Raw genomic sequence first — 23475 nt, forward strand, 5'->3', positions numbered from 1 at the left:
GCAAAATGTGCAAGGCTTATCAGTAGCAACCAACACAGTTAACCATTTTGGATTAATCACTCACAAAAGATTCTGTTTTTATTTAAATATGCACAGTAAATTTTGCATCATCCGTTTCTTCCCAGCTCATCGTAATGCAGTGGATGTGTTGTGTTGCTCACGCCCTACCTATTTTCAAGTTCCTTGGTGATCTTCTAAATTAATATTTTTCATACCGACCTATATCTGTTATATAGTAATCGTAGCAATTGCATTACTTCTTTGTTCTTCCCAGGGTTGAGGAGACACCAGTACTGATGGTGCGTGCTGTAGCGGGCTAGATTCGAGCAGCGATCCCCTATCAAAAGTAATAAATCAGTATATATTAGCTGTTGGTCCTCGTTCAGACTAAAATAAAAAACATCCTCTTGCTTAAAGGAATCCTGTCTTCTAGACTCCTCGTTATTGCTGAATTAGTTTGAATTCAGCTTACTAATTGCATAACCAAGCTTATTTAACACTGCGAGTCTGTCAGGGCAGTTTGGGCCAACGTTGACATTTGAAATCAATTAGTTGATACACGGTGGCATTGCACAGTATTAGATGTTGCTCAAAGTGATGCAGAAAAACATGAAGTTTTAAATTGCTGACACATTTGCTGCTGCTATGAGGCTCCATCTGGATGCTTCAAATATCTCCCTTCATTTACAGCCAATGGCTGTTTTTAGCTGCTATTCTCAAGTGGGTTCCCTTTAGGATAAGATGAGTAAGGATAAAGTTTATTGACTCATTTCAGAGACGGAGAGATGCATAGAGTAAAATTATCCTGATTTCCCAGTGTTCAGTTTATCTCTGATTATCATATTGTTCAAGATAAAGCATTTACATCACAGCACTTCTTCTTTTGTTTTATGAAACGGCCAGCAGAGAGTACAACAATCGCAGCAGACTCAGATGCGGCGTTCAGTCCCACACGCCACCACTCACTTTATTACCGTAATTAACTTCCACCAGTCGGGGTCTTCTCACTTCCATATCTGCGAGTGTCTCTGGAGAGCAGCTCTCACTGAAAACACGGCAGGGTTCTCAGCATATTACTCACTTATTCATTCTCAGTGCGACTACACTGAGATGCGTTGTGGGGATTAAATGTGTTTTCAGGTAATCGTGATAGTTCTTGAATACTTGCAAATCCTTTTAATGTTTGTCTCATAAGAGTTGAGTCTCACTGAACTAATTCAAAGCGTCAGAGTCACAGAGATTTATCGCTAACTCTCCTGCCCCCCTTAGCTTTACCGAGCATTGTTCAGGTTACTTTTCATTACATTAAAAAGAGTTAAAGCCAGAGCTGTGATTCAGACAAGGGCTAGCATTTTTCAGCAGGACAATCTCAAAATTAAAACTACACTTCTTACATTAGCGTGGCTCTGCACAGAAGGAGTCTAGCCTGCTTGCAATCCAGCGCTGTCATCCACCGAAAAGTTTTGACTTACTCTGAAATAAAAATATGACAAAAGCAGGCACTGAAATTCGCTCTCAAGCTCCACTAGTGAAATACTAAGATTTCAAAACTACAGTGAGTTACCAAAGACTTAAAGACTCGTGTGGAAAGATGAGGTAGTTTGACAAAATAAAAAAGGGAAACACAATCATGTCCTATTCTCAGAAACATTCCCTTTGAATACATGGAGAACAGGTAGTGGTAAATGGGCTGATTCTTATAAAGTGCTTTTCTACTCTTCCAGTGATTCACAACATTCACCCATTCATGCAAGCACAATTTCTTAGAACAACACTGACTAACATTCACACACATTCATGCAGATGCAGCAGCCACGAATCAAACCACCAATCTTATGCTTAATAGGTCACCTCTGCTACCTCCTGAGCTACAGCCTTCCCCTTTGTACTACTTCCAATTAAACACAGGTTTCATCTGATTTTCAAATCAATGAGTGTTTTTTTATATATATATATTTCAGGGAGTTTCCCAGCTTTTTGGAACCGTAGTTGTGTGTTATATGTTTGTGATAGACTAATGAAACGGTAAAGAAGTTCCTTTAGCAAAGCAGCCTTAAACAAAAACATCTATTAGTAGCAAGGTGGCTGTTGTGCATTGTTGATATGAAACTGAAGTCAATCTTTAACTCTGATGAGCTGATTTTCCCATGACAATGAAAACTGAACAAAATCAAACAATCAGTTTGATTGCTGATATAGAAAGCCCTATCCCAAATCAAGGCTTCGTTAAATATATCAGCAAATGTATAACCAGAATTTCTGCTGCTCAGTCCCTGAGAAAATTTGATTTTGTTGATGTCGCATTTTAACATTTTGAGTGATATTCAAACAATTTAACGATCCACAATAGAAACAGGAGAAGTAAGACGTAGAAAGAAATAAAAGAAGCAAAAGCACCATGTGCTGCACACTATTATCACTGTAAGAGTCCAATAAACAAAACACTTGCAAGCTTTTACTCTTTTTAATTTTAGTTTTTCACAAGCTGCCAAAACAATAAAAATACCCCAAATTCCATAAAGAGTTTTGGGAGCAAAGTCCTCTCATTCAACGGTCCTCTGCTGCTCATTCACCAGTTAGTAACACATCCTCTACAAGTTTTCATTGGAATGCCCTGTTTCCTTAATCGCTTGGTTCTTAATGACCCCACTGTGCCCTCACTGAACAATGAGTTTACACCAAAGATAAAGCACTATATAGCTGTTCCTTTTCATTATAGCACATACAATACTGTGCAAAAGTCTTGAGCCAACCCTCAGTTCTTCATATTTTGCTGCCAAGGAACCAGAAAAGTGTGTTTTCTTGTTTTTGCTGTTTTTGTTAATTTGCAACACTGTCCTATGAATCATTCAAACATATGTGTCTACACACAACAGAAAACTTGGCAAAGCACCAATTTTAAGTTGTATATTTAGGCCCTTTTTTACTAGCAGCCTGTCACAAAAATACATAATTTGTTCCCATTTCTTTAGCTAAATCTATGAAAAAAGCCAAATGTAACACAGTTCGACAGACAAATGAGTATTTTTTTTTTTTCAACAATTAGGTGACTCCCAAAGAGTTATTAACTAAAAATGTGACTTATCTCAGCAGGGTGTGCAGTGTGTCTATAAAAATTTTGAGGAAACAGAGGACATAAGAAGAACTGGCCGGCCTAAAAACAAAACTACCTACAGCAGGTAAACAGTATCTGAAAGTCCTAAAGAAACAGAGAAAATAAATCCAGCAGAAACCTGACCAGTATCAGGTGTGAGAGATGCATCTGGCCCTTCCGCTGATCCACCTACTGTTCTCTGCAGCCTCATCAGAAATGGTCTCAGAGGAAAGGTGGCTGTCAAGAAGTCATTCTTAAGAAAAAGAAGCAGGGAGAAAAGTTGAGGTTTGCCAAATTACACATGCATTTTAAAATTCTGGTTCAAATCGTCATCAGTATATACGTTAGGGGTGAGGAGAGAGAAACTAAAGTGAGTGTCTTGAGCCATCAGTAAAACACAGTGGGGGCTCTGTAGTCTCTAAAGGGTATCACTGGTAACAGCTTCATTTTTCAGCATGACAATAATCCCAAACTAATCCCAATATTATCGAAGCGGTCTGTTAGCTTAACAGAGGATAGAAAAAATGGAAGCCAGCATTCAAAGAAGAGCTTTGAAACCTAGGGAAATTTCCTGACTGCTTAAAGAAAGCTTCAAGTTTCTCAGAATTGTACTAACTTTGTTTCTGCCTTATATACTGTATTTCATTTATTGCACACATAAACAGTTTGTGTTCAAATTTAACAAATGCATTTAATTATAAAATTAAAAGGAATGTGTTTATGAAAAATTAACAGTAACATTTTAGCAAATGGTTGCCCATTTCACTTCTTGGCATGCACACTAAATAAGGAGGTAGGCAAAAGAACAGCAGTCATGAACTGTAGGCCTCTTGCTGATCAGACTAAACAGCTACAGTGGCATCAAAAAGTATTTGCACTGATCCTGATATTTTAGTTACTTTTTTATCCCACAGAGCCAGGTGAGTTTGGTGAGGTTTTTTTCCCTTAATAAGTGAAATTACTATTTCAACATGGCATTTTATATTTTATCATGTAGCTTTGACTAATATTAAAATTTGTTTGATGATCTGAAACACGTAATTGCAAATGCAAAAAACTAAGAAATTGGGAAGGGGGCAAATATTTTTCCACGGCACTGTACTTGTCAGCTCTAGGTATGAATGTGTAGAAGGACACGGTGTTCCTGAAATCTGATCCTTTGGGTTCAGAGCACCCTCCAGTGACTAATAAACGATGGGCAGGCCAGTCACCAACACGTATAATAACAAAGCGGTCCCATCTTGCTTTAATGTATGGGGAGTTTTTTGTTTATTTTTTTTACATTCACTGTTTGTTTAAGCACACACTAGGATTAAATATCTGTTTAAAGATTTTGTTTCCCTTGCAAAAAGATGGCAGGCACAGTCAAACTTGAATTTGTTTTATCCTTTTGAGTCTAAGATAACGACAGTTTCTTTAAAACAATGTTTACTATAGTATTTAACTTTTTCTCTGACTTGTATTGTCTTCAATCATGAATAGCAGTAAAGTTGTCTTGCTTTTTTTAATTTAAAAAAATCAAACAATCTGCAACAATCAAAATCAAAAGCAGATTTGATTTTTACTGCAAGGGATTATTCAGACTTTATTTTTTGTTTATTGTCCAGGACAATAAACAAAATTATCTTCACAACTACCATGTCTGTTTAGATGCTGTCCAAAAAAATCAGGTGCAAGTGGAAACACAACAGATGAGCAGCTTCTGATCATAAATTGAATGCTGTGGCCATCTACTGCCTCTCACCTGGAAGTGCAAGAGGCGGCTAGCCCTCTGTTTGTATTGTATGTGGGATTGTCTAAAGAGCTGGATATTATGGAAAAATGTTCTTCAACAGAAATGTGCTAGCTGGAGGATGTTACAGCAAATGCAAATAAATTAATTCCTTTTGAGTTCAGGTAAAATGTGGATTCCCCTGAATGGATACTGAAAGACCTCATTCTGTTCAGTTGATTAAGATGATGTATTTCAGTCTGATATTTTAAAAAAAGACATGAGTTAGACGGTTTTTTAAGCTGTAAACACCTTACTTGAAATTCTTAAATTTTTTGAATGAATTGAAAGCCTCATGATCTGATTAAATTGGTGCTCAGTGGTGGTTTGTGATTTATACACTGGAAAAAATATTTATGCCCAAAGTGCTGACTTTAAGTAATTTGACTGACTTAATGGAATCAGGTCACACGAAATGTACTTGATTGGTATAAATTCAGTTTACACCAAGCATGTTTTCCTTAATAATTCATTATTTGAATAAACCTTTGAAGTTATATATTTCAGTTGCATTTTACTCAAAAATATTACTTCAGACCTTTTTTAGTGTGTTACTGTAAGAGCAGCATAGCAATCATTCATTATCTAGTGCCTGTAGAAATTAGGTCTCTGTTTCGGTTTAACTAAGAACCTATATGTGGTAGGGTGGTGGTTTTGTAAATGTTTGTTCCATATATTAAAAAATAACAAAAGGTTCACAGTAACAGAGTGACTAAAAAGTTACACTTTGCAGGAGGCTTTTTAATGATAAATCTATTTGCCTTCCTGGATTAAAAGTTTGTGATTTTAACCAGAGCTCCGCCTCCTCACATAGAATTAGCTTTTACCTCATTTTACAATCTGTGTATTATTTTTCATATGAGAAGGGAACAGGGTTCAATAGACACATATGGGACATGGAGGGCTTTTGGAAAAAGTATGTAGTGAAAATATCCAGCTGTGTTTAGTAAAGCAGATGATGCTGATGCTCTCCTCTACATGTCTTTGAGTTCATCCACAGGTCATAGTCTCTGTGCTTACAGCTCCATGGTGACGGCCACTTCAGCTGCATTCAGTCCATATTTAGTTCCATAGCAAAGAGGGAGGGGAAAAAACTCCTCTCCAGTGTAAGTGGCTGGTTTCATCTGAGTGACACAGACTGTAATTTCACCCAGTGTCAAATAGGTTTTATTCTCATATTTTCCGAATATGGGTTTGGCTCCAATGGTTAATTCTTCATGGGAAATCCAATCATTTCATTATAGCTATATGAAATTTCATTGCACATGCAATTATATATTGACCATTAGGTGAAAGGTTGAGGAGGAGACTTGCTTACTATAGCACTAAATGAAGAACACGATTGTGTGAGTCATTTTAAAGTACCTGCGCCTCATTGGTTTATTTGTATGCCAGGTTACTTTAACAGAAGCATTCAAGTATCTTTACGATCATAATCACTGATGTCCATCTATGCTATAAGTTTCAGCTGCCCATGACGCTGTCTTAATTTTTTTAAAGTCGAAACAAAAACAAACAAACAAACAAACAAAAGTTGAAATGATGTAGCAGTTTAGTTTTAAATCAAGTTTTATGAATGAAAAAAAATTCACTTACCAAAGCGCTTTGACTGTCATGTGTGTTTTAGGATGGTTTAAAATCCAACATGTCTCGGGAAAGGATCTGAACCCTTGTTTTTTTGTTTTTGTTTTTTGTTTTGTTTTTTGTTTTTCGGGGGGCATTTTTTTTCTATACTAAGACTTGAAGCACCACTGCTGCTTTCTGTGTCAGCAGAAAGCAGTAGTGGTGGAGGCCTGTATGTGGGTGGAAAACGAAAGCCCAATCAAAAGCATCTCCAGGAAGAAGGAAGTCGTAGAGAAAATACCAAGCAAACGACAACATTTCCTCTTTAACTTTCTGGCCTTCAAAATAAAGTAAAAGTTGCTAAATAAAATTGAGGGAAAGGTCATATGAAATTAAAACGCCATTAGATAAAAAAAAATGTGACCTTCACTTTATTAGATTAAAAAAAGCTCTATTAAATTTCACGCCTCTTTTAAATTTCACACCTGATCAACATTTAACCACCGCAGGTACAGGAAAGACCCACTAGCTTTATGTGTGTGTGTGTGTGTGTGTGTGTGTGTGTGTGTGTGTGTGTGTGTGTAACTGTATTACATATTAAACATTATAAGTATATCAAAACAGTGATGGCAGTATTTTCCTGGCAGAGGGAGCCATCTTTTGCTCTATTGGGCTAAAGATTTTGCCTCTCAAAGAATTTATTGTGATTTGTGTGTGTATGTGTAGACTGTACACTCCTGTTGTTTTGTTTTTTATGCGATACTGTATAAATTGTGACGCATACATTTTTTAAATAGACATTTAATCTGAAAAGCCAACGCCGGATGTCAAATTCTAAACCTGCCTATCCAGCGGCAGTAACTTTCCCTTCTCTCCTCGACTACAAAATGGACTGGAATGAAGACGCAAATGTAAGACAATTTATACATAATAATTGCTTCTTTGTCTTGTTTTATGTAGTTTCTGATTTATCGTGTTGACACTTGGCTCACGGGCATTTTTTCAGTTATGTTATTTTTGTTAGCTGTCAACTAGCTAGCTTGCTGTTAAATTTTAGCTTGTGTTGAGTTGGTGTAACGTGTAATAACCTGCCTGATAGACTTCGAGTTAAATCAGGGCTCGTCGTCGTTAGCTTCATAGGCATAGTGAACCTGCGGCTAGTTACCTGAATTCAAAGCGTCCTAGCATTTAGCTCATTTCTTTGGTGTGAAACCTCTGGTGCTGACTTTACGGAAGTGCTTTCTGGTTTATCTGGTTGACATGATGATTAACTGACAAACAGATGAGGGTTTGGGGTTTGTTTTTTGTTTTTTTGTTTTTTTACCTTTCCCATTATCATGACGCTGTAATCCTCTTTCAGCACACAAGTCCCAGTCCTTGTCCGAGCTGCGTGTGTTCAGCTAAATCCACATGTATTAATACTCATAACAGCCAGAAAGCGTGCAGCTTTTACCATATGTTGGTAAATTAGCCATCTGTCTAGATCACGGCAGCAGCCTGTTGTATTCACAGTGTGACCATCAGTATTAAACATCTATTCTAATCTAGACTGACAGCAAAACGCATCCAGCACATCCATCTATCCCAGAAGATAAAACAGCTGCCTGGTGCTGCAGTAGTAGGGTGGGATTAACTCAACAATGCAAGATTTATCCACATATCCAGCGCAGTGCAAACTTCTCACAGCTCTCATCTGAAACCTTCTCTAAATGATAAACTTGTGCGATGATTGATTTATATTATAAAGGGAAAATTATACTAAATTTCCAACAATGTATTTAGCAAATGAGTTAGCTACTTCAGTGGTTCCCAGAGTGTGGGGCCCGCCCCCTAGGGGGGGGGGGCGCAGAGCAATTGCAGGGGGGGCGCGGTATGAAGTACCACAAAAAAAAAAAAAAAAAAAGAACTCTGCTAGCTAGCATAATGGACAGGTTTTTGACGGGGCTCGCACACAAACGAAAAGCAGAAGATGAAGCATCACCAAATATGCATACAGACCCACTTCCTTCCAAACCAAAAAGCAGAAAATATGACGAAGCATATCTTGCGCTTGGCTTCACTTGCGCAACGGTGGGTAATGAGGAGAGGCCGCAGTGTGTTGTCTGTCTTAAAGTGCTAGCTAGTGACAGTTTAAAGCCTAACAAGCTAAGACGCCACTTGGAGACAAAACATCCAGAGCACAAAGACAAATCAGTAGACTTTTTCAGACAAAAACTTTGTCAGACAAAAAAAAATTGTCGTGGTCAACAGCGTCACTTTACTAAAGCTGCATCTGTTTCGGCAAATGCTCTCCTCAGCTCCTATAAAGTTGCCTACCGAGTGGCTCAGTGTAAAAAGCCGCACACAATTGCAGAGGAATTAATCCTTCCCTGTGCTATGGATATGGTTTCAACTATGATTGACGACGCAGCAGCCAGCAAACTACGGGATATTCCTCTGTCCAATAATACCATCGGCAGGCGCATTTATGATATGTCAAAGGACATAGAGGAGCAACTTAATGATAAGGTGCGTGACAGTCGCTTTTCTCTGCAGATGGATGAAGCCACTGATAGTAACAAAGACTGCTTACTGATAACGTATGTCAGATTTATTGATGGAGATGAGATGAGGGAGGAATTACTTTTCTGCAAAGAAGTTTCTACCAGAGCCACTGCAGAAGAACTGTTTAAAATCATAGACTCTTACTTGAAAGAGGCCGAGCTGAAATGGGAGGACTGTGTGGGGATTTGCACAGACGGGGCGCAGGCTATGGCTGGGAAACGAGGAGGGCTGCAAGTGCTCATCAAGCGCGTCTCCCCCAATGTGCAGTGGACGCACTGTATGATACACCGCGAAGCACTGGCGTCTAAACAGCTCAGTCCTGAGCTGAGTAACGTAATGACTGATGTCATCACCACAGTCAACTACATCAAAACACGACCTGTGAAAGCCCGGATTTTTTCGGCACTGTGTGAAGAAATGGGCACCGACCACACAGCCGTTTTGTATCACAGCGAGTCCCGATGGCTGTCACGTGGGAAGATGCTATCCAGGGTCTTTGAACTGCGAGATGAGATCCGCATCTTTTTGAAGGAAGAGGGCAGTGATCTTACCAACAAATTTAACTGTAACAACTTTCTCATGAAACTGGCATACCTCAGTGACATGTTCCTGAAACTCAATGAACTAAATTTGCAGATGCAGGGCACAAACACTCACCTCCCACATCTGACAGATAAAGTCACATCATTTGTCAGAAAACTTGAAATGTGGAAGCAGCGAGTGAAAGATGGAAACGTGGACTCATTTGAGAATTTGAAATCATTCATTGAAGACAACAAGCTGCAGAATACAGTGATCCCATGCATGAAAGAACACATGTCTGCCCTTCAGAAACATTTCCAGAGATATTTCCTGGTGCAAGATTCCAAAGAATATGACTGGATCCGTGACCCCTTCAGTGCAACACCCCCTGCTGACTTCAGCACATTCGAGGAGGAACAATTCATTGATCTTACCTCTGATTCAACTAAGAGGCTGCAGTTTAATTCAAAGACCCTGGCTGCATTTTGGATTGGAGTGGACAAACATTACCCACTGCTGGGTAAGAGAGCCCTGGCAATACTTCTTCCTTTTGCCACATCCTACTTATGCGAGGTAGGCTTTTCTGCTGTGGCTTCAATCAAGACGAAGTACAGATCAAAGCTGGACATTGAAAATGAACTCAGAGTGTCTGTCTCAAAACTGCAACCCAGGTTTGAGAAGATTTGCAGCAACAGGCAGGCTCACACCAGTCACTGAAAAGATGTGAGGATTAAATGTGGGTTTTTTTTGCAACAAACCTTTAATTTTTTTTATTTTTCCTCTCAGGGAGTTGTTCATATTTGTAAACCCATTTTGCACAGAGAGGCATTTAAAAAAAAATACGAGGCAGTTTTGAATATTCTTGCACTGGAAAAAAAAAAAACAACTACACAAAAATTATTGTACGATAAAGATGGTTTGTTTTTCTGTTATTTCAAACAGGTAGTAGTTTATTTTATTTCAACCTGTAATTTATTACTGTTAACATTCATTTCCTCAATTGTTTACAAAAGGTTTTGAGGTGGGAAATAAACAGGAATGGAGTTTGAAAACAAAATATGGGTGTGTGTGATTGAAAGTTGTGTCTGTTGGGGGGGGGGGGGGGCGAAGATCTTCTTGTAAAACAAAGGGGGGCCCAGCAAAAAAAGTTTGGGAACCACTGAGCTACTTACTGTGAGCATTCCCTTAGACTGCACATCACCTTGTGTTTGCCTAGGATATATATTTTGCTATATACAGTATATGGACAAAAAGTATTAGGCAATACTTTTACACCTACAAGAGCTTTTAGTCATCTCATTCTAAAATCCATAAACTTGGCAGGAAGCAGCATTCATAAGTGTAAGTAAATGAAGGGCATTTTCCGTCATTCTTTTCCATAGAGCTACTGTCATCTGTGAGAAGCTTCCTTATTTTTAGTGTGAATGTACTGAAACAAATTGGAAGCAACAGCATTATATCCAGTGACACAGCATAAGCTAGATGTAAATACAAATGTAGTCTAAGGTAGTTTTTTCCCTTGAAAACAGAACTGCAGAAGTTGTGTTAAAAGTATGTCAGATGTTAATTAATAAGTAGTTTAATTTTAAGGTACTTAAATGTCTCTTTTGGCACTCTCAGATATGCCTGGATTTGTCTCATTGCACAGACCATGGAATGTAAACACATGGCTTTGTTATAGCAGTGATATCAATATGATATTTTTATGTCACATAAACATTTATACCGGTTTCGCTGTGGATAATATATTATATGGCAAAAATTCTCTGGGAATACCAAGGGTTTATTTCTGAAAGTCAATTAAAAAAAAAAAAATAGCCACTTATTAGTTTATTCCATAGAATAACAGATAAGCGTTACATCATACTGTCTGAAAGCCTTATGTGAGGCCTTGAGTTTGTTTTCTCCATATACAACCAATTTTCAGTATTCTAAAACAAAAAGAGCAGCAGATTCAGAGACTGTAAAGAGGAAATACTTTTACTTGATAGTTGGCTTGAATAATTAATCTATTATTACAACAGTCACAGACAGATTAATTGATTCAGAAATAAACTCTGGGTTGCTAAAGTTGACAAATTGATTTAATCTCATGGTATAGCCGTAGCACCAAGCCCCTCAGTCTGTATACAGTGAGTCAGAAAAATTAGAGGGATGGCAGCAAAGGGCTTTGGCTGGGCTCAATTTGGACTTGACAGTTTGATCCCACGGTCTCTGCCACTTTAAAGGTTCCCTGTGGACCACTTTGGACTAAATAAGTGTCTCGTCGTGTGCATGTTGCAGGATCACAGCCACATGCATGACAGCTGTCACCATGGGCATCAAGGCCATTCTCACAGTCATGGGCCAAGACCGGCAGGATTTGGAGGGATGGTGAATCCATTCATGCCGGGTTTTTACGGACAGTTTGGCAAAAATGCAGATCTGACTGACATCAGGGAGCAACCAAAGAAACGGTCACACATGGATGATAGCAGCAGTTGGGACATAGTGAAGGCATCACAGTAAGTAGTGGAACATGTAATTTCTAATATTTTGAACACTACACCATCTAAGAAACACTGAGATTTGGGACTAGTAACTGTCTTTTAGAGCCTTAGATTTGTTCTGTTTTACTAGTATTAAGCACAGGTGTATAGATGAGTTTGTCCTGTAAAGAGGCTCATGGACCTCTCAAATGGCTGAGGTCAGAGCATCTTCAGCATAGTTATCAGCAGCTGGAACATCTCAAAGATGAGAGCAAACCTCACTCCTGAGCATGTCTACTACAGGTGGGAATTCGTGAACTGTATCATCTGTAAACTTTGGAAACTTGTACTTTTGTACTGGAAAATAAAATCTTTTTGATTTAATTTGGAGCTTTGTTTGAACTTATGGACAGAAGCTATTTTTAGTTTCTTATTTGCACGTGTTTTTTTTTTTTTTTAAATTTATATTCAAATTCATATGTTTCCTGGGTCATTATTTTAATTTACTGCGGGACAAGACAACAGGGTCATATTCACCGTTGGGCAGACTGAGCAGGTGAGGTACTGGAGCCTAAAATAGGTTTGCCCACAGGAAGCGGAGATAAGAGTTATTGAAATAATCGCTGACTAATCGACTAATCAAAGAAGAATTGGCAGATTAGTCCACTAACAAAATAATCTTTAGTTGCAGTCCTAAAACAGAGCAGCAAATCTAGAACAAAAAGATAAGAAGATAAAGACAAAGGTGTTGCAATGGCCCGGTCAAAGTTCAGACCTTAGTGCTGTGTTGGGACTTTAAGAAACCTGCCTGCAAAACTCAATGACCTAAAGAAATGCTGTAAAGAAGACAAATGTTGCCAGTGTTGTGAAAGGTCTGAATTCCTCCACAGTGATATGAGAAACAGATAAAGTCATAAAAAAAACAAGTACTTCAAATTATTGGCGCTAAAGGTGTTTCTACAAGCTACTGAATCATGGGGTGGGCCTAGTTTTTCACAGGACTGCACAGAGCCCTGTGAAAACTTTCTTTCTTACGTGACTCTAAATATATGGTAATATTGATAATTGTAGGCCTGTTTTCAGCTGTTCGTAATCTTTGTTTATGATATAATGTAGAACAAGATATAGCACGTGTTAGTTTATATCCAATTTAGAAATGTAAAGAATGGATGCACTTGTTGATGTGCTTTAGTTTTTTTGAGATAAGTACATGTAAGGATTTGCGGCTAACTGAAGTGCTAATGATCAGTTAGTAGATGTAAATAAAAGCAGAATTCACTCACGCTGTTTATTCTATCTATTTATCTAACTATGACTTTGTAGGAAAAAGTATGTGTATACGGGGGGGGGGGGTTTGTCTTCCACATTCTAAAAGTCCTTCTTGAGGAACTTGCTTTTCCAGGTCACATTGTACTTTTAGTTCTCTAACATATTTTATCTACATTTGTTGCATCTCCTCAGTTTATCCGTAGTTTGGATTTAATTTGATTGCAGAGCACTGTGTGGTTTATAACATGATTGATTGCTGAGGTTTTGTGTGTGTGTGTGTGTGTGTGTGTGTGTGTGTGTGTGTGTGTGTGTGTGTTTCCCGCAGGTTTGGAATCCTGGAGCGCTGTAAGGAGCTGGTGGAAGCTGGATATGACGTCAGGCAGCCAGACAAAGAGAACGTCACTCTGCTGCACTGGGCTGCTATCAACAACCGCTTAGAGCTGGTCAAGTAAGGCCTTTAGATCTCATCTCAGTCTGACAATGAAAAGAAAGAAAGAAAGAAATGGAAATCTGTTTTGTGAACACATCTACTGCAAATGACCTATCACAACACACCAAATCGGGGGGTATAATTATTTATTCTAGACAATTTCTTGAATCTATACATAAAAAAAATACTACAATTGTGACAAATGATCAGTTTGCATTTTATATATAACCAACACAGGCTTTCTTTTGGCACTTAAGTTTATGAATAATAATGCAAATAATTAACAAATAGTAGCTAAACAAAAACTGGAAACCAGGGAGACAAATAAATGAATACAAATAATAAAAACCCACAAAATATTTTGAAGTATGATCTTTACATCTGTTCTCTTTTGTTTTCTAACAGGTATTATATTTCCAAAGGGGCAATAGTAGACCAGCTTGGCGGAGACCTGAACTCTACTCCACTTCATTGGGCCATAAGGTGACTATATGGCTGTGCCCGATAGAGCTGGGTTGGGCTGCTTTGCTTTGTTTTGCATATGCATTATTTTACTTTAGTTTTGGTTTACCAGCAACCACTGGTTAAAGTTTACCTGCATTAGAAGAGATTATGCACTTTGGCAGTGTGTCCTCAGTGATGCTACGTAACTGTTTTACAACTAGTCTGCTGGGTTTTTTAAGACTTGTCCATTTTTTTTTTTTGCTTGAATGACCAGGCAGGGCCACCTCCCCATGGTAATCCAGCTAATGAGATATGGAGCAGACCCCTCTGTTGCAGATGGAGAGGGCTACAAGGCTCTCCACCTTGCTATTCTCTTCCAACACATGGCAATAGCAGCTTATCTTATAGCTAAGGGACAGGTCAGACATACACATCACTTTATACCCCACTCTTTCTCTCTGCAAAACTTCTGTTTTCACTCTTTCTCTGATTACATTTGCTTCTCACTTTGCGCAAGTTGTGGTTTTGTTTCTCAATTTCTCCGTTGCCTCCAGGAAGTTGACGGGCCTGACTGCAATGGACAGACGCCGCTAATGTTAGCAGCACAGAAGATTATCGGGTAAGGCCTCTTTCTCTTTTATAACCCCAGTGCTTTGATTGCTTGTCTTGATAAGAAATTAAGTATAGTTTGTTAGCATAACCCTTTTTTTCTGATTGCTAAAAGTATTCTGATAGTATCTAAATGTGCTGTAACAAAGTAAGATGTTTCCTTTCTGTCACAGGCCTGAACCAACAAACTTTTTAATCAAAAATAATGCCTCCGTGAGCGCTGTGGACAAAGTCAACAGGAACACTCCACTGCACTGTGCCGTGCTGGCAGGAAATGTAGATGCTGCCCACATTCTGCTGGAGGCTGGGGCCAGTGTGGAAGCAGAAAACATTAACGTGAGCTTCAATAAATTCAAACACTTTTTTTTTTTTTTTTTACATTATTGTGAGTGCATAATGTTGGAATACATAAACAGAATATTATTCTTATTAACCTTTAGCTGTAAAAGCCTAAATGGGTAATGTCATCACCCTGTTGGTCAGGCAGGCAAGTGGTGAGGTGGGCGCGTGAACACTCAAGTTTGTGAAAGCGATAACTCGAGAACGAGGCAATTTAGGAGTTTCGAATTGATCCCACAGGTGCAGCTACTGTCATATGAGTTTGAATCCCGGTGATAAAGTCAATGTTCAGAGGTCAAGCTTTCTAGGAGGCGTAGGATTTTGAACTGGATACTCTAGGTGTATATTCTAGGAGCACACTGTTTTGTTTTTCATCTGAATGTGTTTGCTTAATCTCTGCATGAGCGCTTTGTTCACTATTAAGTAAGTAAGCCATCTTAGTATATCAGGCCAAGTAACAGGTCTGTAAAGGTTTTACACCTTGCTTTCATCATTATTCAGCTCTAAATGCTTGCATATGAAATAATGAATAGGCAATGCACAGTATTCCGACAGTATTCCATTAAGTGTTGATGCCCACTATAATGAAGTCTGAGTTGCTCAGCTCACTAAAAAAAAACACAATTTTCTTGGAGAATGCACTGAATAGTATTGCTCACTCCATGTCTCTGAATAGCTTTGCATGTATGTGCAGACTGACAATAAATAAGCTGTTTCTTGATTCATTTACTACAATAGAAGTATGCCCTTAAACTTGAGTTTAACACAAGTTAAACTTGGGTTTTTTGCACTGCGTTTGACAATAGAGTTCATGTACTCAGCGTAAACAGTCAATTATAAGAACTACAATTATACCCACTTTTGAACTGAATCAGTGATTCATTTTTTCATGGGGTTCTTAATGTTCTTCTTCAGGGTCACACACCCATCGACTTGGCTCACCAAGTGCACAGCCCGTTGCTCATGCACATGCTCAATCAGGTCAAACGGGAGAGGCTTCGCTCCAACTCTCGCTGTCTGCGAGTCGTGAACAGATACAGGGTACGTTTGTCTCAAATAACGCGTTTTTAGCAGTCTACAGTGACTCTTCTAAAGGAATCCTCTCCCTGTATTTTCCAGGTGTTTCTGCAGTTTTTACTCTGCACGGCTTTGTTTGGAGGTGTTGGTGCAATAGTGGATATGAACTCAGAATCCTGGTTACTCAAAGGGATCCTGTTGGCCTGTGTGATAGGTGTGATTAATCTGGCTACAAGGTGAAGATACACTTCCACTGATTCACGAATGTACTCTACTGTTATTAAAACCTGTGTTATTGATTTAGTAATGAATGTTTGCATGAAACAGGAATTTCCCAGGCCCAGACTTTCAGTCCAACCTACAAGCTTCAAGTCTCATGGCTTCAATCTTTTGGATGCTTGTCACCTGGTGCCTCTGGTTTATGCCAGATATCCTTTGAAAAAATGAAACCACACCTTAAAGCATTTCCTTTGGGAGAAGCAAGTCAGTACCGGATGAAAAACATAAGCAAGACTCATGAATGCACTTGATGGATAATGCTTTTACACCGGAAGATTCTCTGAGGGTGTGTGTTTTGTTTTTTTTCTTTCTGTTGTAAGAGTGATGCATAGTTTTATCATCAGTAAAGAGAAACAGACTCTGTCATTGGAGGCCAATAAATTGGGCAACTGGGTTTCATTCATATTCTGATGACAAACTGAACAGAGACCTTCTTAACTTGAAAGTCCACATCAGCCTAGTGCCACAGTACAGGTACTGTTCACTCTGAATGCCACTGCTTTACTCTACTACTACCTCCGCACCTGCAGGACGGACCCCGGCTTCATCAGAGCAACTGAAGAGGAGAAGAAAATGGTGAGAAGGACAGAGTTCAGAAGCCAAATAAGGCAATCTTCCATGTAAATGTTTTACATGGAGCTGAGCTATGTTTTGTTCCTCTGTGTTGAAAGAATGTGTTGGTGTTGGCTGAAGCCGGCTGTCTGGACCCCAGGATATTGTGCACCTCTTGTATGGTAAGGCCACTGACCTGCAACCACCTCTTTAATAACACTGCACCATTAGCACAGTGACAACCAATACTATTTTATACCATGTGGTTTTACAGATAAAGAAGCCAATGAGAGCCAATCACTGCTTCAGCTGCGATGCCTGTGTGGCCAAGCAGGACCACCACTCCATCTGGACCAACAGCTGCATTGGTAACACACAAGCCTGTTTGTAACTTTCAGATTACGCAACAGCAGGAAGAACTGTCAAACATTAAGACAAAGCTGAACAAGTCATGTCTTATTTAGGAGGTCTAGTATATCAAGACTTAAGGGATGCATTAAAAAACTATACAATATTTTTCCTGAAGATAAAGTGCTCTGATCTCTAGTCATTCAAATTTATGGAGAGCATAATACTTTCCCATAAATGTCCACTAAAGTGACTGGATTTTTTTGACACACTGCTACTAAATTATCACCCTTTTTTAATTTTTTGCGTCTTTTAAGTTAATCTGATTATTTTCTTTTCCCCAGGTGCGAGGAACCATCACTACTTCATCCTCTTTCTGTTCTCCCTCGCGCTGATGGGAGCCTGGATGTTGTACGGCTGTGTCATGTGTGAGTTCTGCAACAGCTAGTGTAGCCACGCCATCTGACACGCTATGACCTTTACCCTTGATAAACATGCCTGTGTACGTTTCTTTTAGACTGGTCCGCTCATTGCTTGCTGCGTTACGAGGAGCAGGGCCTGTGGGGTACCTTCTCTGGTCTGGTAGGGTGCTCTCCCTGGCTGCTCTGCATCTTCGTCCTGGTCGTCTATCATACAAGTTGGTCTACTTTGACCCTGCTGCTGCAGCTCTACCAGGTGACTCGCTGCTTGGTGTTTCTTAATGGGTTTCTAAGGCTCTGTATATCATATGGATAGTGTTCACTGTCTCCAAAATTAGAAGACAAATATACATAATATATATATAATAAATACATATTGTGTTTTCTGTAAATGTTTCAAAATAGGGGATTAGTTGGCAGAATTCAACATAAATTACTACAAATTCTGTGTTTTTGGAGAAACCAGAGAAAATTCACGGCTTTCCATTTTGTTTTGGCTTAATCATTTTAAAATATTGATGGAAATATTCAGATTTGGCCTTCGCAAAAGTCTTTAAATTTTACACCAAGCTTAGTTCAAAGTGGTGAGAAAAGCCAAACCTGTTAAACAAGTGCCTCTGGTTTTGTAAACTGCCTGTTTTTCTTTCTTTCTTTTTTTTTCTTGCTCTAACAAACAACATACCTTATTGTGACTGTGTGTGTGATCAGATTGCATTCCTGGGACTGACGACAGTAGAGCGAACAAATCTAACACATCGCCAGAGGAAACTCCGGCAACCTGTCTCTCTGAGACAAAATCCATTCAAGTGAGTTGTAGTGCTTCTTGTCTTTATTGTATAACTTATAACTTGATATTTACAAATTGTGTTTGCTTAGTTGTCTGTAGCATCCAGACTGTGTCATGTTCATGTCTCGAAATAACAGTTCTGTTGTAATTGTAATGCCATGGGCTCTTTAGGATTTACTGGCAAATCATGTGTTGTGCGTTTTGTGTTTTTGTTTTTTGTTTTGTTTTTAATTTAAACTCATACTTTATGTTGTCGGTCAGCTGAGTCACTTTTCTCTGGTTGTGTGTGTTCATAGTTTGGGCGTAGTGAAGAACCTGGTGTCGTTCTTCCAGCTCCGCTGTTGTGGACTCTTCAAACCGGTCATCATTGACTGGACGCAGCAGTTCCAACCTGGCCACCAGCATGTGTTCGGACACACCGACATGGTCTGACCTCCTCCCTCCTCCACGCTCAGGGTCAAGGGTCAGAATCTGGACCAAAAGCACAGACATTTATTTATTGTTTTTTAATGTGGTGGCTCCTTGTGGAAAGAGACTGCAATACTCAGAATTGGGAAAACACAAAGAAACATGTAGATATTTGATTCAGTTGCTGTTTGTACAGACTGCTGCTGCCTTATACTTGACCAGTGTAAGTAAAGGGAAAATAACAGAACCTTTAGAGGCCTACCTGTGATGGAGGTTTTGTCCTGTTTTTATGAACACATTAAAACTATTTTTACTATCTGTTCAGAAAAAAAGAATTAGACTTTGTATGTGTGGAAAATTTGGTTTTATGACTTTTGTAAAAATTGCATGCATTTAATACAAATGACCACTATAAAACTTCAATAAAACAATGTTGTGCCTGTCTTTTTAACTGGTTCTGAGTGGATTTGGGCCTCTGAGTACAGCAGGGGATGACGAACAAAACAAAGAAACAAAAGAAAAGAAGAAACAGGTCAATACTTCCAGGGTTTTGTGAGGAGAAATTAAGAACACATCAATCTAATTTAAACCAGAATTTTCTAAAGTGTTTTTTGAAAAACTAGATTTTTATTTCTCTGAGCCAAAAATCTTTTCACACTGCTCCTAATCATTTGTTTGAGTTCTGTTTGTTTTTTGTTTTTTTGGGGGGGGTTAACTTTACAAGCTGTTTAATTAAGTGGTTACCTTGGAGTTTTGATTTTACAGTGCAGATATTCTATATACTATTCTATTTAAAAACTCTGAAAAAAAACTACCACCACAGAAAAGAGAAATGCTGGATAAAGTTGGTGGAAATTTTTGGTTACGCTAGTTTGTAAATTTAAAAAGAAAGTTAAATACTACTAATCAAATCTTGAAGATTAATGCTTGCATGTATTTTAATATTATATTTGTTGAGCTTAAAGGCAAATACTTTTAAGTCATTTAATATTTCTTTACTTTTTAATTAACTTATTTTGACAGTTTTAGTCCTCCTTATTTTCAGAGATCACAAGCATGAATGAATATCTGCAACAGCCTCAACAAACTGAACACTATCAGCTAGTTTCCAGACATGGATTAATCCTTGTCATAGACTTACAAAAAATCAAAAAAACAGTCTGGTAATGGTAAAGGGACTGGTTCTTATATAGCGCTTTTCTAATCTGTCTGAGCACTCAAAGCGCTTTATACAACTAATTCATTCACACAAGCACTTCTTCTAAGCTGTTAAGTGCTGAGTATCTAACATTCATACACATTCACACTCTGATGGATGCGTCGGAGAGCAACATGGGGTTAGTATCTTGCCCAAGGATATTTGGCATGCAGACTGGAGCAGCCTGGGATCGGACCCCTGACCTTCTGGTTAGTGGCTGACCTGCTCTGCCACCTGAGCTACAGCCACCCTGAAAGAATGCTTAAATAATTATGTCCGAGAGCCTTCTCACGTTTACTGCAAGTTACAGGTATTTGTCTATGTGTGCGTTTGTATATGTGTGCATGAGGGTGGGAATGCACGTTTGTGTCTGTGTGTTTACCTGTTTGTTTGTGTCTATATGTCAGGTTGGGTCTTAGACTCCACCCCTCTGGGAACACCTCAGGCCCTCCAAGGTATGGAGGCCTATCTCCCCTCACCACACTCCCTGCTGGGTGACCCCTTGTCTGGGGCTCTCCTCAGCTCTTCCCAGGAAGGTGGCACGATTGCCCCTCCGATGGTCCTCCTTGGGCTCTCACACTCTGGGGCCTGCTTCATGACCTCTGGGAAGAGGCTGTAGCTACCCACACCCTCTAGCAGCAGAAACACAGTTACGTGGAGAAACCTTTTGAGTACAAGCGCACTCATCCACACAGATGTGCACACAGGTATACGCATGGGTGTTCACAGACACAAACTACACCCTTCTTGGCTGCTACCTCAAAGCACATTGTGCGCTGTTGATGTTGCGTGCTGCACAATAACGTTCAATGTTTAGTATCTACTGTTATTTACTCTTTCTCCCTTTCCTATCCCTTAGTCATGTCTGTCCCATCTGTAACAACTGAAAATGAAATTAAATAAATAAATAATAATGGACCAATATGGCAAGGCCATGATGATCCACTTGGTAAAGTAAATCCATTTGACATCATTCTTGTCAAATGCAAGTCAGACATGTATAATCAATATTACTCTTGCTGGATATAACAAACACGTAGGAATTTGTATTATAATTCGATTTTCATTAATATTCATTCATTCAGTATCAGTCCTTTTATATTATAACCATGTATGCACCCAGGCACATGGTGGGGCAGGGCTCTGTCCTGGGATCCTTGAGTGAAAGGTAATGTACACCTGGCCAGGTATCCAGTCAATCAGAGTTGCTTTCAATATTTGGTTCAAAAATATGAGTGGAAACAAAAATCCAACTAGGATTATTGCAAATGAAGTCTATCTTTGACTGTATTGTCCAGCTGATCCATCAAACCCCCAACAAGTAAACTTTATTCATGACATAACAAGGTAACAATATAAAAAATTAAACAGCAACAGTCTAAATGTAAAGTGCATTCTAAACTCCAATTCAATAAATTATATGAATGTGCAAAAAATCATCCAGGACTGTAAAACGTGAACTACAGAACCCAGAGTCTTCATCATTAAATCTCGGGGTGCTTAATGTTTCTGTTTTATATCAGATACTTTAAAGGTTTTAGTCAAGTTGCATTGTCATAGTGAGGCAAAGTGTTTATATGTATGTATGTGTGTGTGTGTGTGTGTGTGTGTGTGTGTGTGTGTGATGAACGGCTATAAAAGGTCTCTAATTAAAGAAGAAAGCGGGGTTTGAGTTCGAGTTACGGCCGACTGTCGCTACTTCTAAATGGAACGCAGCCTTCCTACGGCGGACAGCTAATAACAGGAATCGGACGCGCGGTCCACCCTAGTCCACAGCAACCACCATAGCAACCGCCCAGCATGACCTTAAAAACATATTCTTTCTTCATAACTATCAAAAACGTGAAAAGAGTTGCAAAGTGTGAGAGTGTTACAGCTGCAGAGAGCTATGGTGGTATCTTTGGAAGCTGTTTACATAGCTAATAATATACGATGTAATGGAGACAGAGTCAGTCACGTTAGCTAGCGGTACATGTTTACTACAGTGAATTATGTGATTGTGTGCACAGCTTCCATACACGCTGCACAGGGTAAAGACATTAATTCAGTATGTTTTCATATTTATATATATTTACTTTCTGTTGACCATCACCTCAGGTTCACCATTACAGTTTCAGCCTACAAATGTACACTGTCTAAATATGAACACATTCAAAATATAACAAACAAACATTCATGTCTCAGAAATAAGCACAGCTGTTCATGTTTGTCATTATATTTTTATTTTATAAGAAAATTATGAACTTCACATTGTGTATCTAATCAAATAACATTTGAGAAGTCTGAGTCATTCCTTTGCCCTATAAGAGCTGAAATAAATATATATCCTGACAATTACAGTTGAGCAAACGTCAGTGAAATGTTGAAACAGTAGAGACAGGTAGAAATGAGATCAGATTAATCTTTGCTTAGTCAAAAGTAGATACCTTCTGTGTTCAGTCCATCATATAAAAAAATGTGATTTGGCATCCACTTCCAAATAGTAGTAAAGCAGCCCAGTCTCATAAATACGTAACAGAAATGTCTCTAATGTAGATGTTTACAGTGTAGAGTAAGCATTAAAAGAACATAAAGTAAACACTAACATTTATGTCAAACTAATTTTAATTTAAAAAAAAGAAGAAAAAAAAAGAACAGGCGCTTTAGAGATTTCAAAAGAAAGAACCTGAAAACAAAACTTTTTTGGTCAAAGTAGAAAACAGAACTCAACAATGTTCAATAACAAACCATAGCATGCACTAATATTACACATCTTACAACAATACATATTTCAAACTTTTTGACTGTTGTGATGAACAGACATGTTGCTTCTAAAACCACATGCAGTGTGTGACCATGATCGGTCACTCCAAATGTCTTTTGATAACAAGAAAAAAATACCTTTTCAGTACACGGCCTAAAGTTGTTCTCCGACTTCTTTTGCCATCGGCTTTGTCTGCTGGTTTGAAGACAATAGACCACAAAAAGATGATTTAGTCACTTTATCTGCATCATGCAGGTCGAATGTGCTGTGTAACGATATTGAATAGCCGTCATATATATATATATATATATATATATATATATATATATATATATACACACACGCTGTTTAGTACATCGGGAAACCAACCAACCCCTGGCGAAGCAGATGGCACAACACAGAAGAGCTACCTCGTCAGGCCAGGACTCTGCAGTCTATTTACACCTACAGGCCAGTGGACACCCTTTCAATGACGAGGATGTACACATTCTGGACAGGGAGGAATGCTGGTTTGAGTGCGGAGTCAAGGAGGCCATTTACGTGAAAAGAGAAAGACCATCTCTTAATCGAGGATGAGGCCTAAGGGTACATCTGTCACCATTTTACAATGCTGTGATTGCAGCCATTCCCCAACTCTCTGTGAATGGTACTCATGGCCATTGATTGTCTTT

At 38.8% G+C, this 23475-nt stretch overlaps 1 protein-coding gene and 1 long non-coding RNA gene across 2 annotated transcripts; one reads left to right on the forward strand and one right to left on the reverse strand.

Annotated features, from left to right (window-relative positions):
• Positions 1-1331: 1331 nt before the first annotated feature.
• On the reverse strand, positions 1332-6655 carry LOC134631935 (uncharacterized). The gene is made up of 3 exons (XR_010094432.1): positions 6462-6655; positions 3288-3347; positions 1332-1473 (listed from the first exon to the last, which is right to left on the reverse strand). It is a non-coding gene; the product is annotated as an uncharacterized LOC134631935 (long non-coding RNA).
• A 597-nt stretch (positions 6656-7252) lies between these two features.
• zdhhc13 (zinc finger DHHC-type palmitoyltransferase 13) lies at positions 7253-19298 on the forward strand. Its single transcript, XM_063480617.1, has 17 exons — positions 7253-7339; positions 11778-11998; positions 13557-13679; positions 14067-14144; positions 14380-14524; positions 14660-14724; positions 14888-15050; positions 15969-16094; positions 16173-16306; positions 16398-16498; positions 16801-16925; positions 17021-17083; positions 17176-17269; positions 17594-17677; positions 17767-17924; positions 18377-18474; positions 18752-19298. Exons 1-17 carry the CDS (start codon positions 7253-7255, stop codon positions 18885-18887), a joined length of 2001 nt encoding a protein of 666 aa, XP_063336687.1. The 3' UTR covers positions 18888-19298.
• The last annotated feature ends 4177 nt before the right edge of the window (positions 19299-23475 follow it).

This window comes from Pelmatolapia mariae, linkage group LG1 (genome assembly GCF_036321145.2).
Source record: "Pelmatolapia mariae isolate MD_Pm_ZW linkage group LG1, Pm_UMD_F_2, whole genome shotgun sequence".
Classification (NCBI taxonomy): domain Eukaryota; kingdom Metazoa; phylum Chordata; class Actinopteri; order Cichliformes; family Cichlidae; genus Pelmatolapia; species Pelmatolapia mariae.